Consider the following 25356-nt stretch of genomic DNA (forward strand, 5'->3'; position numbering starts at 1 on the left):
TTTTTTGCAGAAATAAATTCCATCCTAAAGCTCATATGGAATTTCGCACAGCCAAGACAATTTTGAAAAACAATGAGTTGAAGAATTCACACTTCCTGATTTCAGATCTCACTACAAAACAACAGTAATCTAAACAGTGTGGTACTGGCATAAGGATAGCCATATAAGCCAGTGGAATAGAATAGAGAGGCCAGAAATAAACCCACATGGGCAGTTGATTTCCAACAAGGTACCTAAAGCATTCAATGAGGAAATACCAGCATTTTCAATAAATGGTGCTGTGAAAACTTGCCATCCACAGGCAAAAGAATGAAATTGGACTCTTACACCAAATAAAAAAATTAACCCAAAATGGATCAAACGCCTAAACCTAAGAGCTAAAAACTATAAAACTCTTAGAAGACAACATCAGGAAAGAAAATCTTCACAACATTGGATTTAACAATGATTTCTTGGATACAATACCAAAAGCACAAGCAACAGAAAAGTAGATAAATAGGCCTTTATCACAATAAAAAAAAAAACGGTGTGCATCAAAGAACACTATCTGGAAAGTGAAAAGACAGCACAAAATAGAAAACATTTGCAAATCACATATCTGATAAGGAATGAATATTCAGAATATATTAACAACTACAACTCACTAACAACAACAAAACCAAATACAAAATGATCAGTGGGCCTGAGTAGACGTTTCTCCAAAGAAGATACGCAAGTGGCCAATAAGCACGTGTAAAGACACTCAATGTCATTAGGAAAACGTAAATCAAAATCACAATGAGATACAGTTTCGCACCCAAAAGAATTGTTATTATTAAAAGAAAGAAACAGAGAATAACACGTGGAGGTGAGAATATGAGAAATTGGAACCCTCAGGCATTGCTGGTAGGAATGTAACATGGTCTAGCCATTGTGGGAAACAGCTTGGCAATGCCTCACAAAGTTACACATAAAATTATCATATGACTGCCAATTCAACTTCTAGTATATACCCAGAAGAACTGAAAATAGGGACTTAAACAGATATTTGTACAACAATGTTCAAAGAAGTATTATTTATGATAGCCAAAAAGTGGAAGCAACTCAGTTATCTGTTAGCAGATAAACAAATGTAGTATGTATATACAGTGGAATATTATACAGCCATAAAAAGGAATCCTGATACCTGCTGTATGTACAATGCTTCAACATATTGCTAAGTGAAATAAGCCAAACATAACAATATCATGTGATTCCACTTATGTGAGGTACACAGAATAAGTAAATTCATAGAGCTAGGAAGAAAAGAGTTTACTAAGGGGTGGGGAGGTAGACAATTGAGAATATTGTTTAACAGGCACAAGAGTCCTTTAGATGATGGAAAGTTCTGGAAATAGAGAGTGGTGATAGTTAAACAACATGGTGAACATATTTAAAGCTATTGAATTGTACAGTTAAAATGACTGTAATAATAATTGTCTTATGTATCCTTTACCACATTTTTCTTTAAATCCAACTCATGCCATGCCATCTATACCCTTCTATTAAGTTCTGGTTCTGAATTTTGGTTAGCTATTGATGACGGTGGTTATTTTTAACTAGTCCTTTCTTCAAGCTAAAAGATAAAGGAAACCCTTATTTTTTTATTGGCAAGGCAATCACTGAACTATGTCATTTCCTCCTAGACTTTCTCAAACATCAGCCACCTCCTACCCACTCAGTTTCATGTAAGATGAACTTTGCTCTGAAATAGTTCCAAGAAAATTAGCTGGGCAAATTTTTTCATAACCTGTTACATCATTTCTTACAGATAAAACTGGTAAGCCATTTAGAAATGGTGTTTTTCAGTAAGCCTATCTTTTAATGAACAAATTTACTCAAATCTTATCAAGGTAATTTCTACTTAGCCAGAAGGAAAAAAAAGATACAATACAGCTGAGTAAAAATTTAAAAATTTAGATCTTATATCTCACAGTTTTCAATCCTTATCAAAATACAGCAAAATATCTACAATGCATTTACAGTTTAATAGAAAATGACTATATCATAGCAATCCAATTTGTTTGCATTCAATTACTTACATAAAATTAGGCTCTAATTGTAATTGTCTTCAGATAATAAATATATTGTAATCTACAATGTGTAGATTTATGCTATTTGAAGGACCTATGAGTTTTGTATTTCTATAACCAATACTCTGTTTCATTTGGTTCTGTTTGTCTTGGCACATATCATTTTAATATATTAAATTTTACAAAGTAATTTAATTAGAAGGCTATTTGAACCATTTAATTTTTGAAACAATTTTTAGAATAAGATTAAACATATATTTGTAATCTGAAATTGACATATACTTTACCAATGGAAAACAAGACACAAAACTGTTGGGCTGATTCTTCAGAACAACCCTAACTGTGTAAGGTTATATGTAATTTTTAGCAATTTGAAATGCAAATTTTCTATTTATTCACTCAAATATCCTGGAATACTTCTAAGGCATCTGAGTGAAATACTTAAAAGAAAAAAGTTTTGTAGAGAAAGAAGGTATTCCTTAAAAATCCATTATTTCCATTTCAGTGTAAGAATAATTATGTTAAAATAAAGTCTTATTAAAAATAGGCATATCTTAGAAAATTAAGATTTGTGTATATATAAATGCAAACTTTCATAGCAAGTGTTACTTTAGTAAATATCCTCAAATTCATATAAAATCAATTTATGTTTAAGACTAAACTGCTTTTTAAAATAATCTTGCCAGTTTTACCAACGCATTTTCTTGAATAAGTCATTCATAAAAAAAACATACCTACCCTCTAACAGACTATCAAATTTGTCAAATGATTAAATTAATGAAATGTCCAAAATGTAATCTTTAGAATAGATACGGTAATATATGTAAAAGTTCTTATAAATAATCAATTGTTAATACAAATACGTTAGTAAAACTATTAATCACTGGTACTCAGGGATGTAGAGGCTGTGCATTGTTCCACCTGAAGGGGCGCTGTGTGATTTAGATTTCATTCATTAATGTCACCTTGTACAGACTGGAAACGCCCTTCTAATGCAGTTGGATCAGGTTCTCAGTGTCTCTATGTGGGCAGGTATACATAGCTGTTTCTCTGTTTTCTCACCTGCTGACTCTACCATATGTGTGTTTGGATCCGATTATTACAGAGCACAGAAGGTGGATGTGAGACAGGCCACTAGGAAGCTGAAAATTGTGTAAAGGCTGGGATGGTTCACGCGGAGTGTCAACTTGATTGGATTGAAGGATACAAAGTATTGTTCCTGGGTGTGTCTGTGAGGGTATTGCCAAAGGAGATTAACATTTGAGTCAGTGGATGGGGAGAGGCAGAGCCACCCTCAATCTGGGTGGGCACCATCTAATCAGCTGGCAGCGCAGCTAGGATAAAAGCAGGCAGAGGAACGTGGGGGGACTTGACTGGCTGAGCCTTCCTGCCTTCCTCTTTCTCCTGTGTTGGATGCTTTCTGCCGTCGAACATCGGACTCCAAGTTGTTCAGCTTTTGGACTCTTGGACTTACAGCAGTGGTTTGCCAGGGGCTCTTGGTCCTTTGGCCACAGACTGAAGGCTGCACTGTCGGCTTCCACGTTTTTGAGGTTTTGGGACTCGGACTGGCTGCCTGCTCCTCAGCTTGCAGATGGCCTGTTGTGGGACTTCACCTTGTGATCGTGTGAGGCAGTCCTCCTTGATACGCTCCCTTTCATATATCCATCTCTCCTGTCAGTCCTGTTCCTCTAGAGAACCCTAACACAAATGCACCCTCTCATAATGAAACAGACATCCCAACAAGAGATTTGCTTAAACATAGAATTTTAATTATCATGTAAAAATAGCCCCTTTGTGAAACAAAATGTCTTTAACCATTTCATTTTTTTTTCTTCTATTATATACTATATCTTCTATGGAGTATAAGCAACTTTTTTTTTTTTTTTTTTTGAGGCAGTCTCGCTCTGTCAACAGACTGGAGTGCAGTGGCACGATCTTGGCTTACTGCAACCTTCACCTCCTGGGTTCAAACGATTCTCTTGCCTCAGCCTCCTGAGTAGCTGAGACTACAGGTGTGTGCCACCACCCCTGGCTAATTTTTGTATTTCTAGTAGAGATGGGGTTTCACCATGTTGGCAAGGCTGGTCTCAAACTCCTGACCTCAAGAGATCTGCCTGCCAAGGCCTTCCAAAGTGTTGGAATCACTGTGTGAGCCACTGCACCACGCCTTGTGTTACAATTTTTTAAAGTTATAAGTCTGGTAAGCACCTGCAGGGTGGTTGATGAGGAGACAGATGCATTGTTAAACAAGATGCTTTCAGGCTTTTCTTTAAGGAATTTAAAGATGAACAGGACATTCAGAAAAGTAAACACATAATGTAAGTATGAATAAAATGCTGTAATTCAGATTCTATGGGAACTCAGAGAGACACTCAAAAGTCCAATGAACAGAGGCTTGTGTCCATTTTAATCTATACATTCAGCAGATTGATCACTTTTGAACACAATACTGCTCAATGAAAAAGTAGAGTCTGAACTAACCTTAAGATTGTATTATTTTTCACAAATGCAAGGTTTAAATGATAATTCCCGGAGGGCGAGCAGGGACACAGAGAAGGAAAAAACAGGGAATTTCTAAAAATGCATTGAGATACTTGTTTCTTGGAGACTTGTTACCAATCCAGTGCTTAACATTTATCAGATAGTGTGCTTTGCCATCTGCCAGATAATGTGCTCAGGGGATTCCTCACCCTTTAATCCTCCTAACCTTATTAATGTAGTACCAGTATTATGTTCATCTTTTAGATGTGGAAACGGAGGCCCACAGAGGTCAAAGCACCTACCTCAAATCAGAAAGCTGGAAGGTAAGCTTTTAACAACTGTGAGCAGATCTTCTCTAACAGTGTGACAAAAATCCTAAAACACAGGGAAAGGGAGACAGAGTGGCAGGGGTGGGGTATTTGGTGAAGTGTAGAATAACACAAGGTCAAATTCTCTTTTATTTTTTCTTAGATGGGTGTCACTCTGTCGCCCAGGCTGGAGTGCAGTGGCATGATCATAGCTCACTGCAGCCTCGATCTCCTAGGCTCAAGCAATCCTCCTGCCTCAGCCTCCTAAGTAGCTGGGACTATAGGTGCATATCACCACACCCAGCTAATTCTTGTATTTTTTGTAGAGGTGGGGTCTCTCTATGTTGCCCAGGCTCGTCTCAGACTCCTGGACTCCAGTGATCCACCTGCCTTGACCTTCCAAAGTGCTGGGGTTACACGCGTGAGCCACCACACCCGGCCACATGTCGCATTCTCAAGCTATTTGTTACCACAGATCATTGAAGAAACTGACCATATAAACCACTACTCTTGCATACATAAGCCTCTCACAAATCTCTCTAGCACCAGGAAATTTCCATCAAATGAACAGCATTGACTGGGAATATCAGAGAGTGTCCCAACAGGGTGAAAGCAGATTGCATGACTTTGTAGCTAATGATTTCATAACATCAATATATTCATGATATAGTATCACACAAGACACTGATACACTGGCTATTATATTTGTAAGCTGAATTTTTTATTTTAAACAGGGCTTGTACATGATTATTTATCACAATATCAAATTCCACAAATAAAATATTCTTTTACTTTGAAATCTCTGTCTTCACTTTATGGCTTTTTATTATGAAACTTGATCTTGGTATTACTGATGTACCTTGACTTCATTATACTAAACAACACTCATATTAGTACTTCAGTACTGGCAAAACAGCTAGACCTTAAACTCAGTCAAATATCTATTAAAGTGCATTGACTTTTATGCTGAAATCAATTTATTAAATAAAAGTCCCTTGCCACAGTGGAATAAAGAATATAATTCCAGGCCAGGTGCGGTGGCTCAAGCCTGTAATCCCAGCACTTTGGGAGGCCGAGGCGGGTGGATCACGAGGTCAAGAGATCGAGACCATCCTGGTCAACATGGTGAAACCCCATCTCTACTAAAAATAAAAAAAATTAGCTGGGCATGGTGGCGCGTGCCTGTAATCCCAGCTACTCAGGAGGCTGAGACAGGAGAATTGCCTGAACCCAGGAGGTGGAGGTTGTGGTGAGCCAAGATCGCGCCATTGCACCCCAGCCTGGGGAACAAGAGCGAAACTCCATCTCAAAAAAAAAAAAAAAGAATATAATTCCATGTTTGAAGGAACCTCTAAAACTACAATTTTTACATTTTTAAAAAGTATAATCTAAAAATGATTCAATAACTTCAGGTGTGTTTTTTAAAAACTAAATTTAATCAATCAATTCATATAATGCTCTCTAATTTATATAAAAGATAAAAATCTTATTCTTGGGCTAACTTGATAAAAAAGGGTTCTTAGTTTTTAAAAGGGCTCTACTGAAGAGTATTCTTAGAAAAAGTGTGATATACCTCAGTGGCCCCCAACCTTTCTGGCACCAGGGACCAGTTTTGCGGAAGACAATCTTTCCATGACTGGGGGTGGAAGTGGGGGTGGGTGGGGGATGGTTCTCGGATGAAACTGTTCAACCTCAGATCATCAAGCATTAGATTCTCATAAGGAGCACAACCTAGATCTCTCACATACACAGTTCACAGCAGGGTTTGAGCTCCTATGAGAATCAAATGCCACTGCTAACCTGACAGGAGGCGGAGCTCAGCAGGAATGCTCAGTTTGAGGCTCACCTGGTGCTGTGAGGCCTGATTCCTAACAGACCACGAACCAGTACCAGGACCATGGTCCGTGGGTTGGGGACCTCAGTATACATAGCTAACTAAAATTAACAACTAACATTTTCTAGAAATACCTGAGAGCCAACGTCTAAAAAATATAACTTTGCTTAAATTTAGCACCATTTGTATATGTAAAAAAAAACTGATATGCTAGAGTTAGTAAAAATGGCTTATTCTCTACAATCTAGTTATTTCTTTTATAATGCAAAAATGTACACCCCAAGAAAAAAAGGATTACAAATGTACACACAGGTATCACAAAGAGGTCTTACTCGATCCCATTTTCTTTTTAAAATGGAGACATTTCAAAGGCAGAAAAAGACCTGAGTCTGGTTACGTAATTGAAGTAAATATAAGAGAGAGTCACGAGGACATTTTTACACAGGCCCAGTACAGGTGTGATGGTCCCAAGCGCAATGATTAAAGCAAGTCTAACAAAAACAAATGGTAAATCTTGCAGCAGGATGCCCAGGGAATTGAGAAGAGGGTTTTGGGGAGTGAATGTAATTCGAAGGAGAGAAATAAAACTGAAAATGTAGACTGGGTATAGCCAGCTTGACTTGTACACATTGGAGTGACCAGCCACACGCACCATTTCTATCGTGTCAGACCACAGGAGAAAGCTCCATAAGACTATCTCTGCCCGGTCATCTCCCCGGGACATGGTTCTCAGAATTCCCGAGTCACAGGAGGGCTCCTGGGGCCCCATGAACACAGACACCTGGCTCTGCGTCCTGGCTCCTGATGGCTGGGACACCTGAGTGCTGCCGGTTGCCTGGGGAGATGCAGCGTTGTCTGGACTTTGCCTCACTTGCTCTGTCACAGTTTTTATTTGTTGCAAAGAGGTTGAATAGATGTGTCCATTTTGACTACCTGCAATAAACAGATTTATTTACATTTTAGTTCAAACGTTTTTCAAATTTAAAATTCCATTTAATGGTGGAATTCTCCATATTCTTTTTTTTCTTCACTTAATTTATTTTAAGTTCCAGGGTACGTGCACAGGACGTGCAGGTTTGTTACACAGGCAAATGTGTGCCATGGTGGCTTGCTGCACCTGTCAACCCGTCACCTAGATATTAAGCCCCGCACGCATTACCTAATTAACCTGATGCTCTCCCTCCCCCCATATTCTATTATTTGAGGCTGATTTTACCCATGGAACTCCAAGATAACACTGAAATAGCACAGTGAAAGAACTCAGAGGTAGAGAAGGCTCTTGGTGTCTTGGTATTTTCCTGGATTCAGATCCAAAGTCATTTTTTTACCACTCCATAATAACAAACAGTATTGGTTTCTAAGCTATGCACCTTCACACATGGATCTCATTTAATCCTCAGAACTAAGGTGAGGAATAGGGATTAGTATCCATTTTACAACTATGGAAACTGGGGCCTGAGAGGTTAAAAGATGCCCATATTCAAATGCAGTTAGTATTGGGCGGAGCTGGAATTCACACCTAGATTTGTTTGACTCCAACTGACAGTCTTAACTTTACACCTGCTATTGCCTGTCAAGAAACAATAGATCATGTGCTAATTATAAAACATTTAAGTGTCATAAAATCAAATGAATCTGAAAGTCCCCCAGTCCAACCCCGTCATTTTGTAAGACATAGGCCCTGTCATTTTGTAAGAAGAGGCTCACAGAAATTACCAAAGCCCAGATCTCCAGGCATGAAGTTTGGTGCTAAGAGAAAATTACTGTTGTGTTTTGTTTTGTTTTGTTTTGTTTTGTTTTGTTTTGTTTGAGACAGAGCCAAAATTAGCATTTTGTTTTGTTTTGTTTTGTTTGAAACAGAGCCTTGCTCTGTCACCCAAGCTAGAGTGTAGCATTATGATCTCGGCTCACTGCAATCTCTACCTGCCAGATTCAAGCAATTCTCCTGCCTCAGCCCACACACCCCAAGTAGCGGGGATTACAGGCACACGCCACCATGCCTGGCTCATTTTTAGTAGAGACGGGCTTTCCATGTTGGCGAGGCTGGTTTCAAACTCCTGACCTCAAGTGATCTGCTTGCCTCAGACTCCCAAAGTGCTGGGATTACAGGCACGAGCCACGGTGCTGGCCTAGAGGGAATCTATTTGACCACTAAAGATCCGTAGTGAAGACTGACGTGCTGAATCCAAGATTTTTAAGCTGGTCTTTCACAAACGTTCTTGAAGCGATCGTTAGGATTGGTTAACCTAAAGCCTCTCTTCTGTGGCCAAGTCAACACACAAGTGATCTGAATGAATAGGGCACATGATGTAACACCATTGTGTGTGTGTGTGTGTGTGTGTGTGTGTGTGTGTGTGTGTGTGTGTGTGTTTCTTTCCATGCATACATGAGTGTTGAGGCTGAATTATGAACAAACTCAAATTTCAAGACCTAAAACAATGTCAATGCCGTTGTTTTTATACACAGAAGGTATAATGTGTTCTATTCCAAACATTTATCCACTAAAATGCCATTTTAGTTGCTACGCATTTATCAGGCCTTAACAAAGTTTACTCAGCAAACATGCTGAGCTGCCATATGATGAGATAAGACAAAATTTAACGGGAGTCATTAGACCGAATAGCTCTAAAGGTCAAAGAGGCAAAGTCAATAAGAATTTGTTCAACAGCATGAAGCTAAGCATGAAAACATTTAAAAAAAAATAAATGATGATTGATAACTAAGAAAATGCTTGACTACTTTAAGTACAAGTTTGTTTAAAGGACACAATACATTTCTATTTTCTTTTATACAATTAACTAATTATTGTTAAAGTTTAAGTGTGAATTGAGCATTTTTATAAACTAAAAAGATAATCTAAATTCTCGATGACACATTACTTACTTCCAGTATGAATCATTGATAGGTAAATGTCAGCACCCATGACCTTAGAAACTTCTTTACCAATCTTAGAATTCACAGTGGCCTGAGTGGGAATCATCTTTATAAATAACACTCAAGTAAGGGAGAAAATTATATAACTATTTAGTATTCTTAAATTCATAAAACCTCTTATTAAACTCAGATGCTCATTTATGTCCATTGAACCTCTTATATTATTTTAAAAAATTCATATAGAGCCAGGTGCTGTGGTTCACACCTGTAATTCCAGCACTTTGGGAGGCCAAGGCGGGCAGATCACCTGAGGTCAGGAGTTTGAGACCAGCCTGACCAACATGGTGAAACCCCGTCTCTACTAAAAATACAAAAATTAGACAGGCATGGTGGTAGGTGCCTGGAATCCCAGATACTTAGGAGGCTGAGGCACAAGAATTGCTTGAACTCAGGAGGAAGAGTTGCAGTGAGCTGAAATCGCACCACTGCACTCCAGTCTGGGCAACAAGCAAGACTCCATCACAAAAAAATAAAATAAATAAAAGTGAATAAAAAATCCTTACAGAAAATGTGCCTTAGAATATGTCATGTCCTAGAGAACTTTTCTTCCCCTCTCTTGGTAGATGAAGCTGTCATAATGAAAATCCAAATGCCTTTGTTAGCATTCAGAACACATTGTATAATTTGGGCTTTTGAAAGATGATTGCAAATTCAGCATTGTTTCAAAGCCAGGAAGTGGAAGCCCCAAAAGTGACACATTAACATTTTTTCAACACTCAGTGAGAGCCTTAACATTTCAGAAGCTAGGAGCCCTGCTATGAACAATGAATTCTCAGCTGGAGTGTGCTTTCGATAAGATACATGTATATGTGGTGAAATGAGGTCTGTGTACTTCTTACCTCTCCACAGATGAGAAGGGACTCATTTAGATTAGAAGGTACAGGAAGCCTGCTTCCTCTTTTCAAGTGAGAAGTACTAGAACTATTAACTGGAAAGCTTTGATGACCTCCCAGGGGCCTGGGGAGAGTTGAGGAAGCTGAGAAATCTTTTGGTCATTGGAAGGGACCAGCAATTACACCTCTGAGCAAAATACAGGGTCATGTATTCGGTACTATTCCCTTTAGCTCCATGATGAGTTTTCTCTCCAAATGAGTACTTTCTTTCTTCTTCTTTTTTTTTTTTTTTTGATGGAGCCTCACTCTTTCCCCCAGCGTAGAGTGCAGTGGCTGATTTCAGTTTACTGCAACCTCCACCACCCAGTTTCAAGCAATTCTCCTGCCTCAGCCTCCTGAATAGCTGGGACTACAGGCGCCCGAGTCAGACCCAGCTAATTTTTTTGTATTTTTGTAGAGACAGGGTTTCACCGTGTTGCCCAGGCTGGTCTCGAACTCCTGAGTTCAGGCAATCTGCCCGCCTTGGCTTCCCAAAGTGCTAGGATTACAGGCGTTAGCCACCGGTGCCCGGCCCAAATGAGTACTTTCTCAATGTCTACTTAGAGCCGGAATTCTTTTTTTTTTTTTCCCGAGATAATCTTGCTCTGTCGCCAGGCTATAGTACAGTAGAGCAATCTCAGTTCACTGCACCCTCCACCTCCCAGTTCAAGGAATTCCCCTGGCACAGCTTCCCGAGTAGCTGAGACTACAGGGCCCGCCCCCACGCCCAGCTAATTTTTTGTATTTTAGTGGAGAGGGGGTTTCACCATGTTGGCCAGGATGGTCTCAATCTCCTGACCTTGTGATCCGCCCGCCTCAGCCTCCCAAAGTGCTGGGATTACAGGAATGAGCCAAAGCGCCTGGCCGAGCTGGAATTATTTTCCCATTGTTGTTTGCTGTTATTTGTTGTTTTGGTAAAACGATATTCATTGATACAAAATCCATAGAAGATATAAGCCTAAAGAGAGTAATCTCCTCAGCCCCTGAGAGGCTCACACGGCCCTGTAAAAGTCAAAACAGCAGCCTTGGCCGGGCGCGGTGGCTCAAGCCTGTAATCCCAGCACTTTGGGATGCCGAGGCGGGTGGATCACGAGGTCAAGAGATCGAGACCATCCTGGTCAACATGGTGAAACCCCGTCTCTACTAAAAATACAAAAAATTAGCTGGGCATGGTGGCACGTGCCTGTAATCCCAGCTACTCCGGAGGCTGAGGCAGGAGAATTGCCTGAACCCAGGAGGCGGAGGTTGCGGTGAGCCGAGATCGTGCCATTGCACTCCAGCCTGGGTAACAAGAGCGAAACTCCGTCTCAAAAAAAAAAAAAAAAAAAACAGCAGCCTTTCCATACAGTTTTCCATATCTGATTCTAATTGCTGAAACGACTTTTGGTCATCACTGTGTAAGCTAAATAAACAAGAGAATGTCATTTGGATAGCAGACAAGTGGTTAACTAGGCAACTATAACATACTTTACTCTGTTGTTTATTTATATGAATTAATTTTAACTTCCAAATTGTTCTCCCAAAGTTTTTAATACCTAACAGGAGGGGTAAAAAAAAAAAAAAAAAAAAAAAAAGGACACAAGATGACAATTCAGTAGTGAGACATTTTCTAGAGTATGCATTCCTCTTGCAAAGAGAACAGGAAAACAATATATTGTCTAAATAAAAACAGAGGCTGGGCACAGTGGTTCATGCCAGTAATCCCAGCACTTTCGGAGGCCGAGGCTGGGGGGGAATCTCTTGAGGCCAGGACTTCCAGACCAGCCTGGCTAATGTGGTGAAACCCCGTCTCTACTAAAAATACAAAAAAATTAGCCGGGTATGGTGGCATGCACCTGTAGTCCCAGCTACTCAGGAGGCTGAGGCAGGAGAATCGCTTGAACCCAGGAGAGGGGGGTTGTAGTGAGCTGGGATTGCACCACTGCACTCCAGCCTGGGGAAGGTGGGAGAGAAAAAGAGCTGATGTCTATTAAGAACTTTCTACGTTTTAAAACCCTGTGGTTTTAATAGGGTTTAACGCACTTATTGAAACCCTATGGTTTCTCCATTTTATCTTACTTTATGTTATTGTAGAGACAGGCTCTTGCTCTGTTGCCCACACCGCAGTGCGGTGGCACAATCATAAAGCACTGCAGCCTCCAACTCTTAGACCCAAGTGATCCTCCTGCCTCAGCCTTCCAAATAGCTGGGACTATAGGCTTGCACCACCACACCTGACTAATTTGTTTTAATTTTTATTTTTTATAGAGACATGGATGACTTGCTGTGTTGTCCAGGCTGGTCCCAAACCCCTGGCCCCCAAGTGATCCTCCTACCTCAGCCTCCCAATGCACTGAATTACAGGCATGAGCCACTACACACAGCCTATTTTCCTGTTTTATTGATGAGTAAACTGAGGCACAGAGAGATTAAACACAATTTCCAAGGTCACACAGCTAGCAAGTAGAAAGATCAGAACTTGAGTCTCAAACCCTTAACCCTTGTAGCACACTGTTGGTGGCAGAGACAGATTATAGAGTCTTATGGGCCAGGATGAAAGTTTTGGTTTTTATTCTAAGTTTAATATTTGGTTGGTGCAAAAGTAGCCACTTAGAGGAGAATATGAGGCAGTAAAATCAAGACACAGAGAAGTCAGCAGAGCAGCTGAAGCACAATGAGACTCTTACCCAATTCACAGCAGCCAGAAGATAATGGCTCAAAAAATTATGTGACCAGTCTTAATTAACAATCCCTGAAATTTACTTCACCCAAGCGGAAAATGGTTAGAGGAATTTAAAATCGAATGACTTACGCATAACACTGAGAAAAAAGTCTGGAGCAGGGGAAAATTACTTGTCATTTTAAAATGATTTTTGAAAAAACATTTGGCACACAAAGCACGGATGGTCATCATAATCTCGGAGGATGGGGGGAAAGGCAATAAATACACTCCAAAGTAAACTAGAAACATTGTAATTTATTTCTTTATTCATTTGTTTATTTACTTTAGAGACATGGTCTCACTCTGTTACCCAGGCTGGAGTGCAGGGGTACAGTCATAGCTCACTGCAGCCTCGAGCACCTGGGCTCAAGTGATCCTCCTGCTCCAGCCTCCCAAGTAGCTGGGACTATGGTTTCACTCATGCATCCATTCATTTGTTCACTGTCTCAAACACCTAGATTGTCTAAGATACTGTACTAGGAATTGTGGAAGATACAACAATCAATAGGTATGATTCCCACCTTCTAGCAGCTTCCATTCAAATACAGCACTCGGGACTAAACCTTAGAAGGCACAACTTCATTATTTATTTATTTACTATTTTTGAGACAAAATCTTGCTCTATCGCCCAGGCTGGAGTACAGTGGTATAATCCTGACTCATCGCAGCCTTGATGTCCTAGGCAAATGTGATCCTTCCACCTCAGAATCTCAAGTAGCTAGGACTACAGGCATGCACTACTATACCTGGCTCATTTGTTAAATTCTTTGTAGAGATGGGGATCTCACCATGTTGCCCAGGCTGGTCTTGAACTCCTGGCCTCAAGTGATCCTTCTGCTTCACCCTCCCAATGCACTGGAATTATAGGCATGAGACTCTACACCCAGCTAAACACTGTTATTTTGACATTATATACTCACTGAGGTAGGGAAGACAAGTAATATTGCCAAGCAATAAATGATGAAATGGGACACCTACCTTACATGTTGGTTCTAATGAAGGAACACATCAGTATCTGCAAGGCACTTAAAAACAGGTTTGACATATAGAACGGTCATGTATGTGTTAAATAAATAAAAAGCAATAGTGAAATAATTTATTTTTTCAAATTAATTGGGACAGAATAGAATATATCAGAATGCAGTAAATAGTAAGAGTAACATAATTTGTTTAACTTTGGCTATAGTTACACTGTAACTCAGTATCTGGCATATCAAGGGAGGTCACAGGTTTGAGAAAGACTTTCACACTACAGAGATTAAACAAGATCATGAGTTTACTTTGAATATTTGCCTGTTCACATCACAAAGAAAAATGTTACCCTACAGATGTAACCCATACAAGAGAAGGTAGCTTACACCAGCTAACAAGAGACTCTTGTGTGTATCTCTTCCTAATTCCATGATCAGTGTTCAGTGATATCATCTTGGTAGCTTGAAATTAGTCAGAGCGGGAGAATTTACACCACAGACATTGGCAAATGCTACAAATCAGGACTTCCCCACTCCTCAACCCCACTCCACAAAGGCAATTGATTAAACACTGACCACTGTGCAACTGCCTGTACTCAAAACTGTACAAGCTTTCACCAAATAATAATTATAAATTCAAAACAAATATTCAACCCATTATCAGTTCTGGAAAAGCCTGTGGGCATACATTCTCAGCTGTGAAATAGTTGCAGCAACTTTCTTTACAGAAAGCATTAGATTGTTATCCAGTAAATTCAAAAATCTTAAGATCCTGTTTCCGTTCTTTGCCCACACTGCATAAATCTGACAGTAAATAAATGTATCATTTCTGTATTTTATACAATGTGAAATGTTCAGAGAATTCTTTTGTCAGAAGACACAACTAGAAAGCTAGATGGTTTAAATTTTTTTAATTTTTTTTTTTTTTTGGTAGAGATTGGGGTCTCACTATGTTACTCAGGCTGGTCTTGAACTCCTGGGCTCAAGAAACTCTCCCACCTCAACCTCCCAAAGTGTTGGGTCCAGGTGTGAGCCACCAGGCCTGGCCCACTAGATGGTTTAGAGATCATTTTCCCCTCTACCACTGCTTTACAGACTTATCTAACACTGGACAAGTATTAGTAAAATCTTAATATTATCAATTAAAAAATATTCCATTTTTAAAGATTGAGAAAATATTCCAATCTAAACTTCCTAATTCTCAGCTTTTCATTTATACTGAGGTCCTTCTCCCCACGAGGTAGATGGTTAGACTATAAAATTGTATTTAATTTATAATATGTATTTTATATAAAAATAATTACATTACTTATGCATGTCACTTATGTTTCTAGATATATTTGACTCAAAATATATAACATGTAAATAAGTGCTGAATTATTCATATTCCGTTATTCTTATCAGTGTCCCTGAAACATTTATTTATTTCATTTTATAAATATATAATATACTGTCGAATATGTTTAAAGAAAATATATAGAGTAAGGTAGAATGTCAAGATGCATATTGTTATCTCATTGCCAAAGAGAAATAATCCTAATCTTTGAAATGTTCTGAAATGCCTCTACCTGTGTTTACTCCTTTATTCCAAATAGTTAGGAGTTTTGAGTGCTTAGATACAGACATGAGCTAGCAACGCCAGCAGGAGCTGGATGACAGGACGTGATGCATAATGGATTGAACCTAAAGCATTGCATTCTGGATCACCTCCATGAGCTTGAATTATGCATATTTACTAGTGTAGTTTATGAGTCCCAGGACCCCTAGACCAGGAGCTCCCCAGAAGGCAGCCTCTGTCTGTTTCTGCTCAGCTTTGTATCCCTAGCACCAGTGGAGTGCCTGGTATTGGTATGGAACAGATCCACTATAAAGATTTGCTGAATAAAAGGTGTGAGGGGCCAGGTGCGGTGGCTCATGCCTGTAATCTCAGCACTTTTGGAGGCTGAGGTGGGCGGATCACCTGAGATCGCGAGTTCGAGACCAGCCTGACCAACATGGAGAAACCCGGTGTCTACTAAAAATAAAAAATTAGCTGAGCATGGTGGCACATGCCTGTAATCCCAGCTACTCTGGAGGCTGAGGCAGAAGAATTGCTTGAACCCGAGAGGCAGAGGTTGTGGTGAGCTAAGATCGTGCCATTGCACTCCAGACTGGACAACAAGAGCAAAACTCCGCCTCAAAAAAAAAAAAAATGTAGGAGGAATTTCTTTTCTGGAATCTAAGCATGAGTAAGCAATGAGTATCCCGAGGGAAAAACCTACACTAAGGCAAGGAAGCCAAGGCATGAAAGTTTGCCCCAGTCACTGACTCTGGGGGAACCAGAGTCAATGGGTACAATGCGGGGTTCTGCACAGAGTCCACCACTCAGATGCCTCTCTGGCCCAGTCCTGGAGGGAGCTCCTTAAGCAAGTCCGTGAGGACTGATTCCACTAACACACCCTGGAAGGCATCAGGAGCACCTGGCAGCACAGGCTGGGGAACTGTGTAGCTCAACAGTCAGAGAGGATGTACTGTGACATCGGGCCCCATTGAGGGTACCAGGATAGTCTGGCATGGCACAGTCCACAGTGCTAGGGCAGACAGTTGGCACCACCAGCAGCAGCAGTGTTTCAAAGCATCCCAGAGACCACCCAGGCACCAGTAGCATCAGGGGTCACCATGCAGAGGGCAGAAAGGGCATGTATTAGCCCATTTTTACAATGCTGATAATGACATACCCAAGACTGGGAAGAAAAGGAGGTTTAGTTGGACTTACAGTTCCACGTGGCTGGGAGTTCTCACTATCATGGTGGAGGGCAAAAGACACGCACTTCTTACGTGGTGGTGGCAAAGAGAATGAGGAAGGTGCAAAAGCAGAAATGCCTGATATACCCGTCAGATCTCAAGAGACTTATTCAATATCATGAGAATAGCTTGGGAAAAAACTGGTCCCCATGATTCAATTACCACCCCCTGGGTCCCTCCCACAACACGTGGGGATTCTGGGAGATACAATTCAAGTTGAGATTGGGTGGTGACACAGCCACACCATATCAGGGCAGACGTGTGATTCCAAGAAGACTTTGTCTGTGATCTCATAGGAAGAAGCCCAGAGAACGCTCCAATCCACCCACCTTCCCACCTATGTACATCCAGAAATAGAAGGACTTAGGGTCCCAAAATAGCAAATGGAAGCAGAGCATGGGAAAAGTGGTGTTCTTCTAGGTAGGATCTTACTATTAGTATACACATAACATCAACAACAAATGATCAAGGACATCAGCTGAGCCAGTGGCTCATGCTTGTAATCCCAGCACTTTGGGAGACCAAGGCAGGAGGATCACTTGAGCCCAGGAGGTCGAGGCTACAGTGCACTGTGATCGCTCCGCTGCCCTCCAATGTGACAGGAGAATGAGACATTGTCTGAAGAAACAGAGGAGAAAAAGAACATCTACACATTATGCAAGTGATCAGCTCTCTTTGACTTGAGACAGGAAAAGGTAAATATTAAAAATCAGTGACCTATGCCTTTAATTTCAAACTGGGGCCATAAACTTTGCTTGGTTCATAATTATAAGGAACACAAGACTTGGTATTTATAAAGTAACGCATGCTGAATTCTTTTATTTCCTTATTTCTATGAGTCTCCCGACATGTTTATTTCCAAAGTATTCTGCAAATTGCAAGTGTCTCATTTTATATACTAAAATTACTCACAATTCTTTTGCCCACTTAGGAAAAAAAAAAACAATTTAATGCCAAATTGTTAAAATCATATAAAGCTGTCAAAATCAAAGGGCACCTTCACTGAAATTTTGATAGCTCCTGACATTCTGTGTCTGTTGACATTGGCTCACTCCAGGACAGTTTTTGGCTCAATCTCATGGGTCTAATCCAGACAGCTGGAACTTCATTAGAAGATATAAATCAGAAATTCTACCCTTCTCATACCCAGTCTAGTAGATGGCCACTTATTTCTTGAGAAGAGGAAAAAAAATCCTAGAACTAACACAGTTTCCTGAAACTTCCTTCTTCTAAATAGCAAAGGGAGGGTAGGAAAGGAAATACCCCCCTTTTTGGCCCCGGACACACTGTTCCTCATACTCACCCCAAAACACATTGCAAAACAACACATTATGGACACCCAGCTCACACTCTGGGCTCATCTTGTATAATAAGCTATTTCTTAAAAAGAACCAAAGAGGAACTCAAAATGCCATTCATTTTATTCAGAAAGAAAAAAAAAAAGCTGCATCCTTCTTCCTTTTAAGCTCTGTGACATCTCTTACATGCTATTTGGGTTAAATGTCATGAGTTACATTTCAAGGAAATTAGGAAAGCCGGTTCCTTTACGAATTTGGATTGGCCTGTACTTGGATTGGCCTGCTTTTAACTTGATATTTATTATAGCTCCTAGTACTTCTTGTAGTAAAGTGTTCTCAGCATGGACATCAGAATCGATAAGAACTTTAAAAAACTGCAGATACCAAGTTCTGTATTCCAGCCTGTTGATGGGTAGGTGGAGCTCACAATATGTACCGTGAAGACACTTTGATGATCTCTCGTGGAAACTCAAGGCTAAGAGTCTCTGTATTTGTGATAACAGGTGGCCGCCAATTCACTGGCAATAGTTTAGATGTTCAATAAAAATTATCATTGGCATTCATTTTCAGAAATTATATTTTGGTAAGTCAATACCAAGAAGAAATAACTCAGAAAGAAACAGTTCCTTTTCCTTCTTCCTTCCTGCTCTGCAAACTCCCAAACCTGGATCAATCCTAACATTTCTTTCTTTTTGACATGGAAGACCCAGATTTCTGAGACTCAGTGAGGAAAAAAAAATCACAGAATCTGGATCGGCTACAGAGCAAATTCCTGGTGCCATTTTCTGTGCACACTCAACATTGCTCGCCCATCCGTCTCCCGGTCCCTACCCCGCTTCGTCTCCATTCCCACAGCAGTTACCCCAGAGCTTCCTCCTTCTCTTGGGCCCTCTCCCCTCCATCCATCTCCACTGTTTCCAGCAGAAAATTTGCTTCCTAGTTCATGAAGAAATTGGGATATAAATTGCCCTTGCTTGCTTGCTCCCTATTATTTTCACAATTGTAAATCACCTGGGGAGTTTTAAAAATTAGTAGTGCTTGGGCCTCGTTCCAAAAAATTACGATTTCATTAACCAGGGTGCACCTTGGGCGTCAAAAACTACCTTAGTTGATTTTAACGTACAGCCAAGGGTGAGAAGCACTGCTCCCAATGAGAGATGTAAATCAGGGTCACTCAACGAGGTTTCCTTTTTTAAAATCTAAATGTGATTAATCCCATCCCCAGAGATCCAGATTCAGTTCATCTGGGGCAGCTCTTCTTGGCACTGATATTTTTAAAGCACTCTGTTAAGTGCCTTTTATATGCTGGAAACACCAGAGGAAACAGGAAAGAGCTAGAAGTCTGGAAACTCTCAGCTCAGGTAAATAAACATGTTGATGATCATGTCAAATTTTTTGGTTATTTATAAATTAACTAGTTTGTACCCCATAGAGAATTTAACTTTTCTTCATTAAACATTTAAATGTACACAGCTTTGGGGAAAAAATTGGTAAATAATTTTCACTTGCAGTGAAAAAAGACTTTTTAAGCATAACTACACCCTACAGAAATACTGATAGCTTGGATGATGTCAATATTTAAAATTCTTTATATTAAAAACACCATAGTAAAAATAAAAGGGAAATAAGAACCCTGAAACATACATTACACCTATGACAAGCAAAACCTAAAATCCTTACTATTCATAGAACGCATGAATTAGTAGAAAAAAGAAAGGAAGGAGAATGGGCACACCAACAGAAAAGCAGATCACGGACCTAAATATAGGTTTTTTAAAAAAATACAAATAGCCAATAAACCTATAAGAGATGGCAAACACAACCACTCTTTAAAAAGCAAATTACAAAGGCAGTAAGGTACGATTGTGCCTATGATAATTTTGGAAGAGAGGAAATGGAATAAATTTCCAGTGTTGCAAGTTTGTAAGGTTAAGGAGAAACAGGTATTTCCTTGCATTGCTGATTAGAGGGTAAGTTCTTTAGAGGGAGCAACTTAACCACACATATCAAAAACCTTAAACCCTTGCATGGACTTTGAGCCAGAAGTACTGCATCTTAGCATTTGACCTAAGGAAATAATCATCTATGCTGCTGAGGTGCCTGCAGGCACTCACTCAAGTTTCTGGTATTAAAAGACCACACGGAAGGTGCTGGACAAGGGCCACTGGGAGCAGATTTATTTGAAAACCTTACCTTGCCAGCATCATACTTGGCACCTCTCACTGATGTGATAGTGGAAACTGCCTCCTTTTCAGAGCACTGAGGTTTTCCACGCAAATAGCCTGCTGACCTCACCTCTAGCAGCCGTCTCTGACCATTCTGCTCTCCCTAACGCAGCCAAACCCCTCTTGCCACACCGCACGGTACATACGATCCCTTGATGGGCCCCTTTGTATTCCCAGCATGTGCAGCCAGTCCCTGGTAGTCACTTTCTTCTGGCAGCATTCTTGCTGAGGAGTCTGGGCATGAGCAGATGCTTCAGGTCTTCTGAGGACACTCTGCAATCATCCTCCTGATATCATTCGGCTCCCATCCAGTGGCACTTAACTCCCTCCATCCCCAGCTTCTGTTCTGCCAGTCACCTCACTGAGAGGTTTCTGACTCCTGCTCACGGCACAGGGCCCTTTAAACACAACCCACCTGCACTACTCATGGACACGTGCTTTAACCATGACTCCTCTGCCCTGCCCAACTCAAAAGCACATCACCTTACTCCTTCTATCCATATCCTTGCCCTTCTCAATCCTTTTACTTCCGAACGAGACTCATCACAACAGGGTTTATCATGGTTAAAAACAAATCTAGTTGTTCAACAACTGGGGATCTGCTAGATATATTATTATGGTTCATTAACACAATGTAACATAATTTGACCAATAACACCTTCTGCACAGTAGAATATATAATAATGAGGCCGGGCGCGGTGGCTCACTTCTGTAATCCCAGCACTTTGGGAGGCCGAGGCGAGTGGATCATGTGAGGTCAGGAGTTCGAAGTCAGCCTGGCCAACATGGTGAAACTCCATCTCTACTGAAAATACAAAAATTAGCCAGACGTGGTGGTGCATGGCTATAGTGCCAGCTACGCGGGAGGCTGAGGCATGAGAATCACTTAAGCTCAGGAGGCAGAGGCTGCAGTGAGCAGAGATGGTGCCACTGCACTCCAGCCTAGGCAACAGAGCATGATTCTCTCAAAACAAAACAAAAAGAAGATGTAATAATGAGAATGATGCCCACCATACACTAAGAGAAAGAGTTACAGAATAGATTTTCTTAAGGATGAATGTACATCAAGATGCTATCCAGTTATAAATTTCTAGTTTGTAGGATTATGGTTGGTTTACATTTTCTTTTTTGTTTCTTTCTGCTTTATAACTTTTAAAAATGAGTGTGTGTTCTTTCGGAAAAACAAAACATTAGAAAGAAAAAACTCAATGTGGCATGTTAAAAGGGTTATCTGTTTTTCAAAGGTGTTGAGCCTCCAGCCAGTGTGTATCCCACTAAGGTGGGTCACTCTGCCTACAAAGCTGAAATTGGTCAGAGCGGCAGCAGCAGTCACAAGACCTTAGAAAAGGGCTCACTTTGCCTCTAGGTGGTGCAAAGTCATGACTCCTAGGCAGCAAGGCCTGGAGAGAGAGTTGGCAATCTATCTATCTCTTCATAGAAATGGGAGGGCCCTAGAAACATGTACAGTTACGAAGCTAAATGAAGCCCAAGATGAATGATTTGCAAACATTTAGCAGACAAACCGTTTTTTCCCCTAAATGGAATAACATATAAAAATCAATTATTAAACACAAAAATTTTGTTGATCATGATGAAGCAAGACTCAAGGCATCTACAGACCCCCAATTCAGCTCTCTTCTCCCCAACACACACACACACACACACATTTTCTTTTTTCTTTTTTTTGAAATGGAGTCTCACTCTGCTGCCCAGGCTAGAGTGCAATGGTGCCATCTTGGCTCACTGCAACCTCCTCCTCTGAGTTCAAGCGATTCTTCTGCCTCAGCCTTCCCCCACCCCCCTGCCCACCCACAGTAGCTAGCACTACAGGCGCCCACCACCATGGCCGGCTAATTTTTGTATTTTTAGTAGAGACGGGTTTTCACCATGTTGGCTAGACTGGGCTCAAACTCCAGACCTCAGGTGATCCACCCGCCTCAGCCTCCCAAAGTACTAGGATTACAGGAGTGAGCCACTGCACCTGACCACATGCAGATTTTCACAGTCACTCTGAAAGTAGCATTGTAGGTTTCTTAAATTACAATTTAATCAACAGTAGTTGGTTTTAAGAAGGCAACTTGCATCCCATCACCAGGTTTGTTGATTCAAGGTATGAAATCCAACCAAGCTTATTTAAACATAAGAGTAAAGATAAATTACTTAGGCAGATAGTGAGGGTTTGGGATGAAAAGCAGCCCCAAAGCATTTTCTTTTCTAACAAAAAGAGCCTGTAAAATCGAGCTGCAGACATAGACAAGCAAGCTGAAAGCTTTGCACAGGTGAATGCTGGCAGCTGTGCCAATAGGAAAAGGCTACCTGGGACTAGGAATGGTCAACATGGCAACTCCATCTTTACTTCCCTTTGCCAGCCACGTGTACAATGAGGAGCAGGCAACATTGCACTGGCTAAGTGGAAAGCCCATGTGCATCATAAGATTAGGGTGGGGTGGCCTTCTCCCAAGTGCTACGTCAATATCACAACTGGTCCGACCAATCAGTGGGCCCTATGTAAATTAGATACCACCTCCTCAAGCCTGTCTATAAAATCCAGTGCATTCTGCCACTGGTCAGAATTCCCATTTGGGAGCCTCTCTCTCTCAAAAGAGTGAGAGCTGTTCTCCCTTCTTTTTCTTTGGTCTATTAAACTTCCACTCCTAAATTCACTCCTTGGGTGCGTCCACGACCTTAATCTTCTTGGCACGATAGATGGACCTCAGGTATTTAGCCCAGACGACCATGCTGCTTCGCTTTGACTTCCCAAACGTGCCCATTTGCTACATACACACCTGAGTTCTTAAAGGCCCAAACTTTCTTCTATGTGGAAAGCTTTCTTTATCATGTCTACCTACAAAATCCTGCAAATCCAAGATCTTCCCTTTAGTCTTTTCTTCCCTGCAACAACTTAGATAAAATGAAGTGTTCCTTCATCTGTAACCAGGTGTCTGGACTGAGCTACAAGTCTTATTCAAGTAAGTCTTGAAGGTAGGACTGAAAACTCCCTGCCTATTCATGGACACTTTCATGGGTCTGTGCACCCACTGGTTTTGATGGGGAAGGAATCTAGGTGGTGACAGGGAGAGGACTCTAATGGTGGCCAGGGTTGAGGTTCAGGCAATAGAGCTAAGCCTGATTTGAGGACCTATGAGACCCGCATGGAGAAAAGCTTCCTCAAAGGAGGAGAATGGCTCCTGCTATATTCAGCCACAAGGTCTACAGGTGGGAAGGGGAGTGGTGGCTTCCAGGGAAGTAGAATGGCCATTACTTGAAATCACTGAAGCCCAGCTAATCTGTGAGTACATATCCACTCTAAGGGCTAAAAGTCTGCTGTTTTCAAGCAAAAACAGCTATTCCAATACTCTATTTGAAACCTCTTTAGAAAACTAGAACTCAGTGGCAGGAAGCCAATATTCCAACTAACAGAAGAAATAAGTCAATCTAAAGCACCAGTGACACATCCACCAATATCTTAGATGTAAGCAGCAGCAGCACCCGCAGCATTTAGATTAGACCCAAGCAGGAGTGGTAGAAAATAGCATGCCGAGGGCTTTGCACATGAGAGTGAGAAGCTGAGCACAAAGCAGATGCAGTGGGGTAGTTAGCGGTCTGGACCAACAAATAAGGGCACAGGAGGCCCATCATGGGTCTGGTTTAAAATGGGAGCAGCGTCTGGGTGTGGTAGCTCATGCCTGTAAAACCAGCACTTTGGGAGGCTGAGGCGGGCGGATCACTTGAGGTCAGGAATTCGAGACCAGTCTGGCCGACATGGCAAAACCCCATCTCTACTAAAACTACAAAAATTAGCCAGGCATGGTGGTGTCCTCCTGTAATCCCAGCTACTCAGGAGGCTGAGGCAGGAAGATCACTTAAGCTCAGGAGGCAAAGACTGGAGTGAGCCAAGATCATACCACTGCACTCCAGCCTGGGCACCAGAGCAAGACTCCATCTCAAAAAAAAAAAAAAAATCAATCAATTAATTAACTAAATGGAAGCAGAAACAAGATGAGTGAAGAAGAAAAGATGGAGGTCTATTATTAATAGGCTAAGATTTAGTTAGCAAAATTCAGATGGAAATGTTAAGGTGCGCTCCTTTGCACCCACAGGATATCCTTTGTTCTCTTGTTATTTGTGCACATGACTAGGGATTGCCATTCCTAGGTACCACATACATCTGTGAGATTGCCGCGCTGCAGAGATCCACACAGCAGAAAACTACTACCATGTGAGGCTCAACTTCCAGGAAACGATGCACTTAGAAGCTGTTGCACGGTCATTACTTGATACTGAGGAATTTCCACTGATAACAGGAAGTTATAGAAAGGATTCCTTGGTCCAGGGAAGGCTGCTTTAAGCATAAGCATATTTGAACTGCAGAATAACTTTTATTTAAAAATTTTGGAAAAGGGAAAGCTACACAAAGAAAAAAGTTTCATAGCTTGGAATGAAGATGGTTAGGAAGCTGTAGGAGTGTTCATAAATCCAAGCATTGTAGATGATGTTAGTTTCATCTAGCATAACGTCCAAACTGCTGCTAGCTAACAGACACGTATGCATTTCAAACTACGTGGATAGAGCACAGAACATATTCACTTTTCCCACATTTCCTAAAGAGAGCCAAATTATTCCAGATGCTGTTCATCACCTGCCTCTACTCAACTTCTTTTATTTGCAAGTACCACCTGTAGTGAAACCGTATTTACAGCATACTTGCTTAGGTTCAGATTTATGTGTTTAAGATTTACATGTTAACGTAGTTATATATTAATTCATGTTCCAATGAATAAATGAGAAAATCTCATGGATTCAAAATTTACATAATGTATATCATTAATTTCATGTTAAAATGAGTGAAGGAGACCATTTGCATTCAAGGTTTGAATAAAAATTAAATGCATGTATC

At 40.8% G+C, this 25356-nt stretch overlaps 1 protein-coding gene across 1 annotated transcript in view; it reads right to left on the bottom strand.

Annotated features, from left to right (window-relative positions):
* Positions 1 to 5539: 5539 nt before the first annotated feature.
* Positions 5540 to 25356, bottom strand: part of TMEM236 (transmembrane protein 236) — a 48048-nt gene continuing 28231 nt past the window's right edge. The window contains exon 4 of the mRNA XM_003930643.3: positions 5540 to 7607. Coding sequence (XP_003930692.1) covers positions 7024 to 7607 — 584 coding nt within the window. The 3' untranslated portion in view covers positions 5540 to 7023. The remainder of the gene's footprint in view (positions 7608 to 25356) is intronic.

This window comes from Saimiri boliviensis, chromosome 8, assembly GCF_048565385.1.
Source record: "Saimiri boliviensis isolate mSaiBol1 chromosome 8, mSaiBol1.pri, whole genome shotgun sequence".
In the NCBI taxonomy this organism is placed as follows: Eukaryota; Metazoa; Chordata; class Mammalia; order Primates; family Cebidae; genus Saimiri; species Saimiri boliviensis.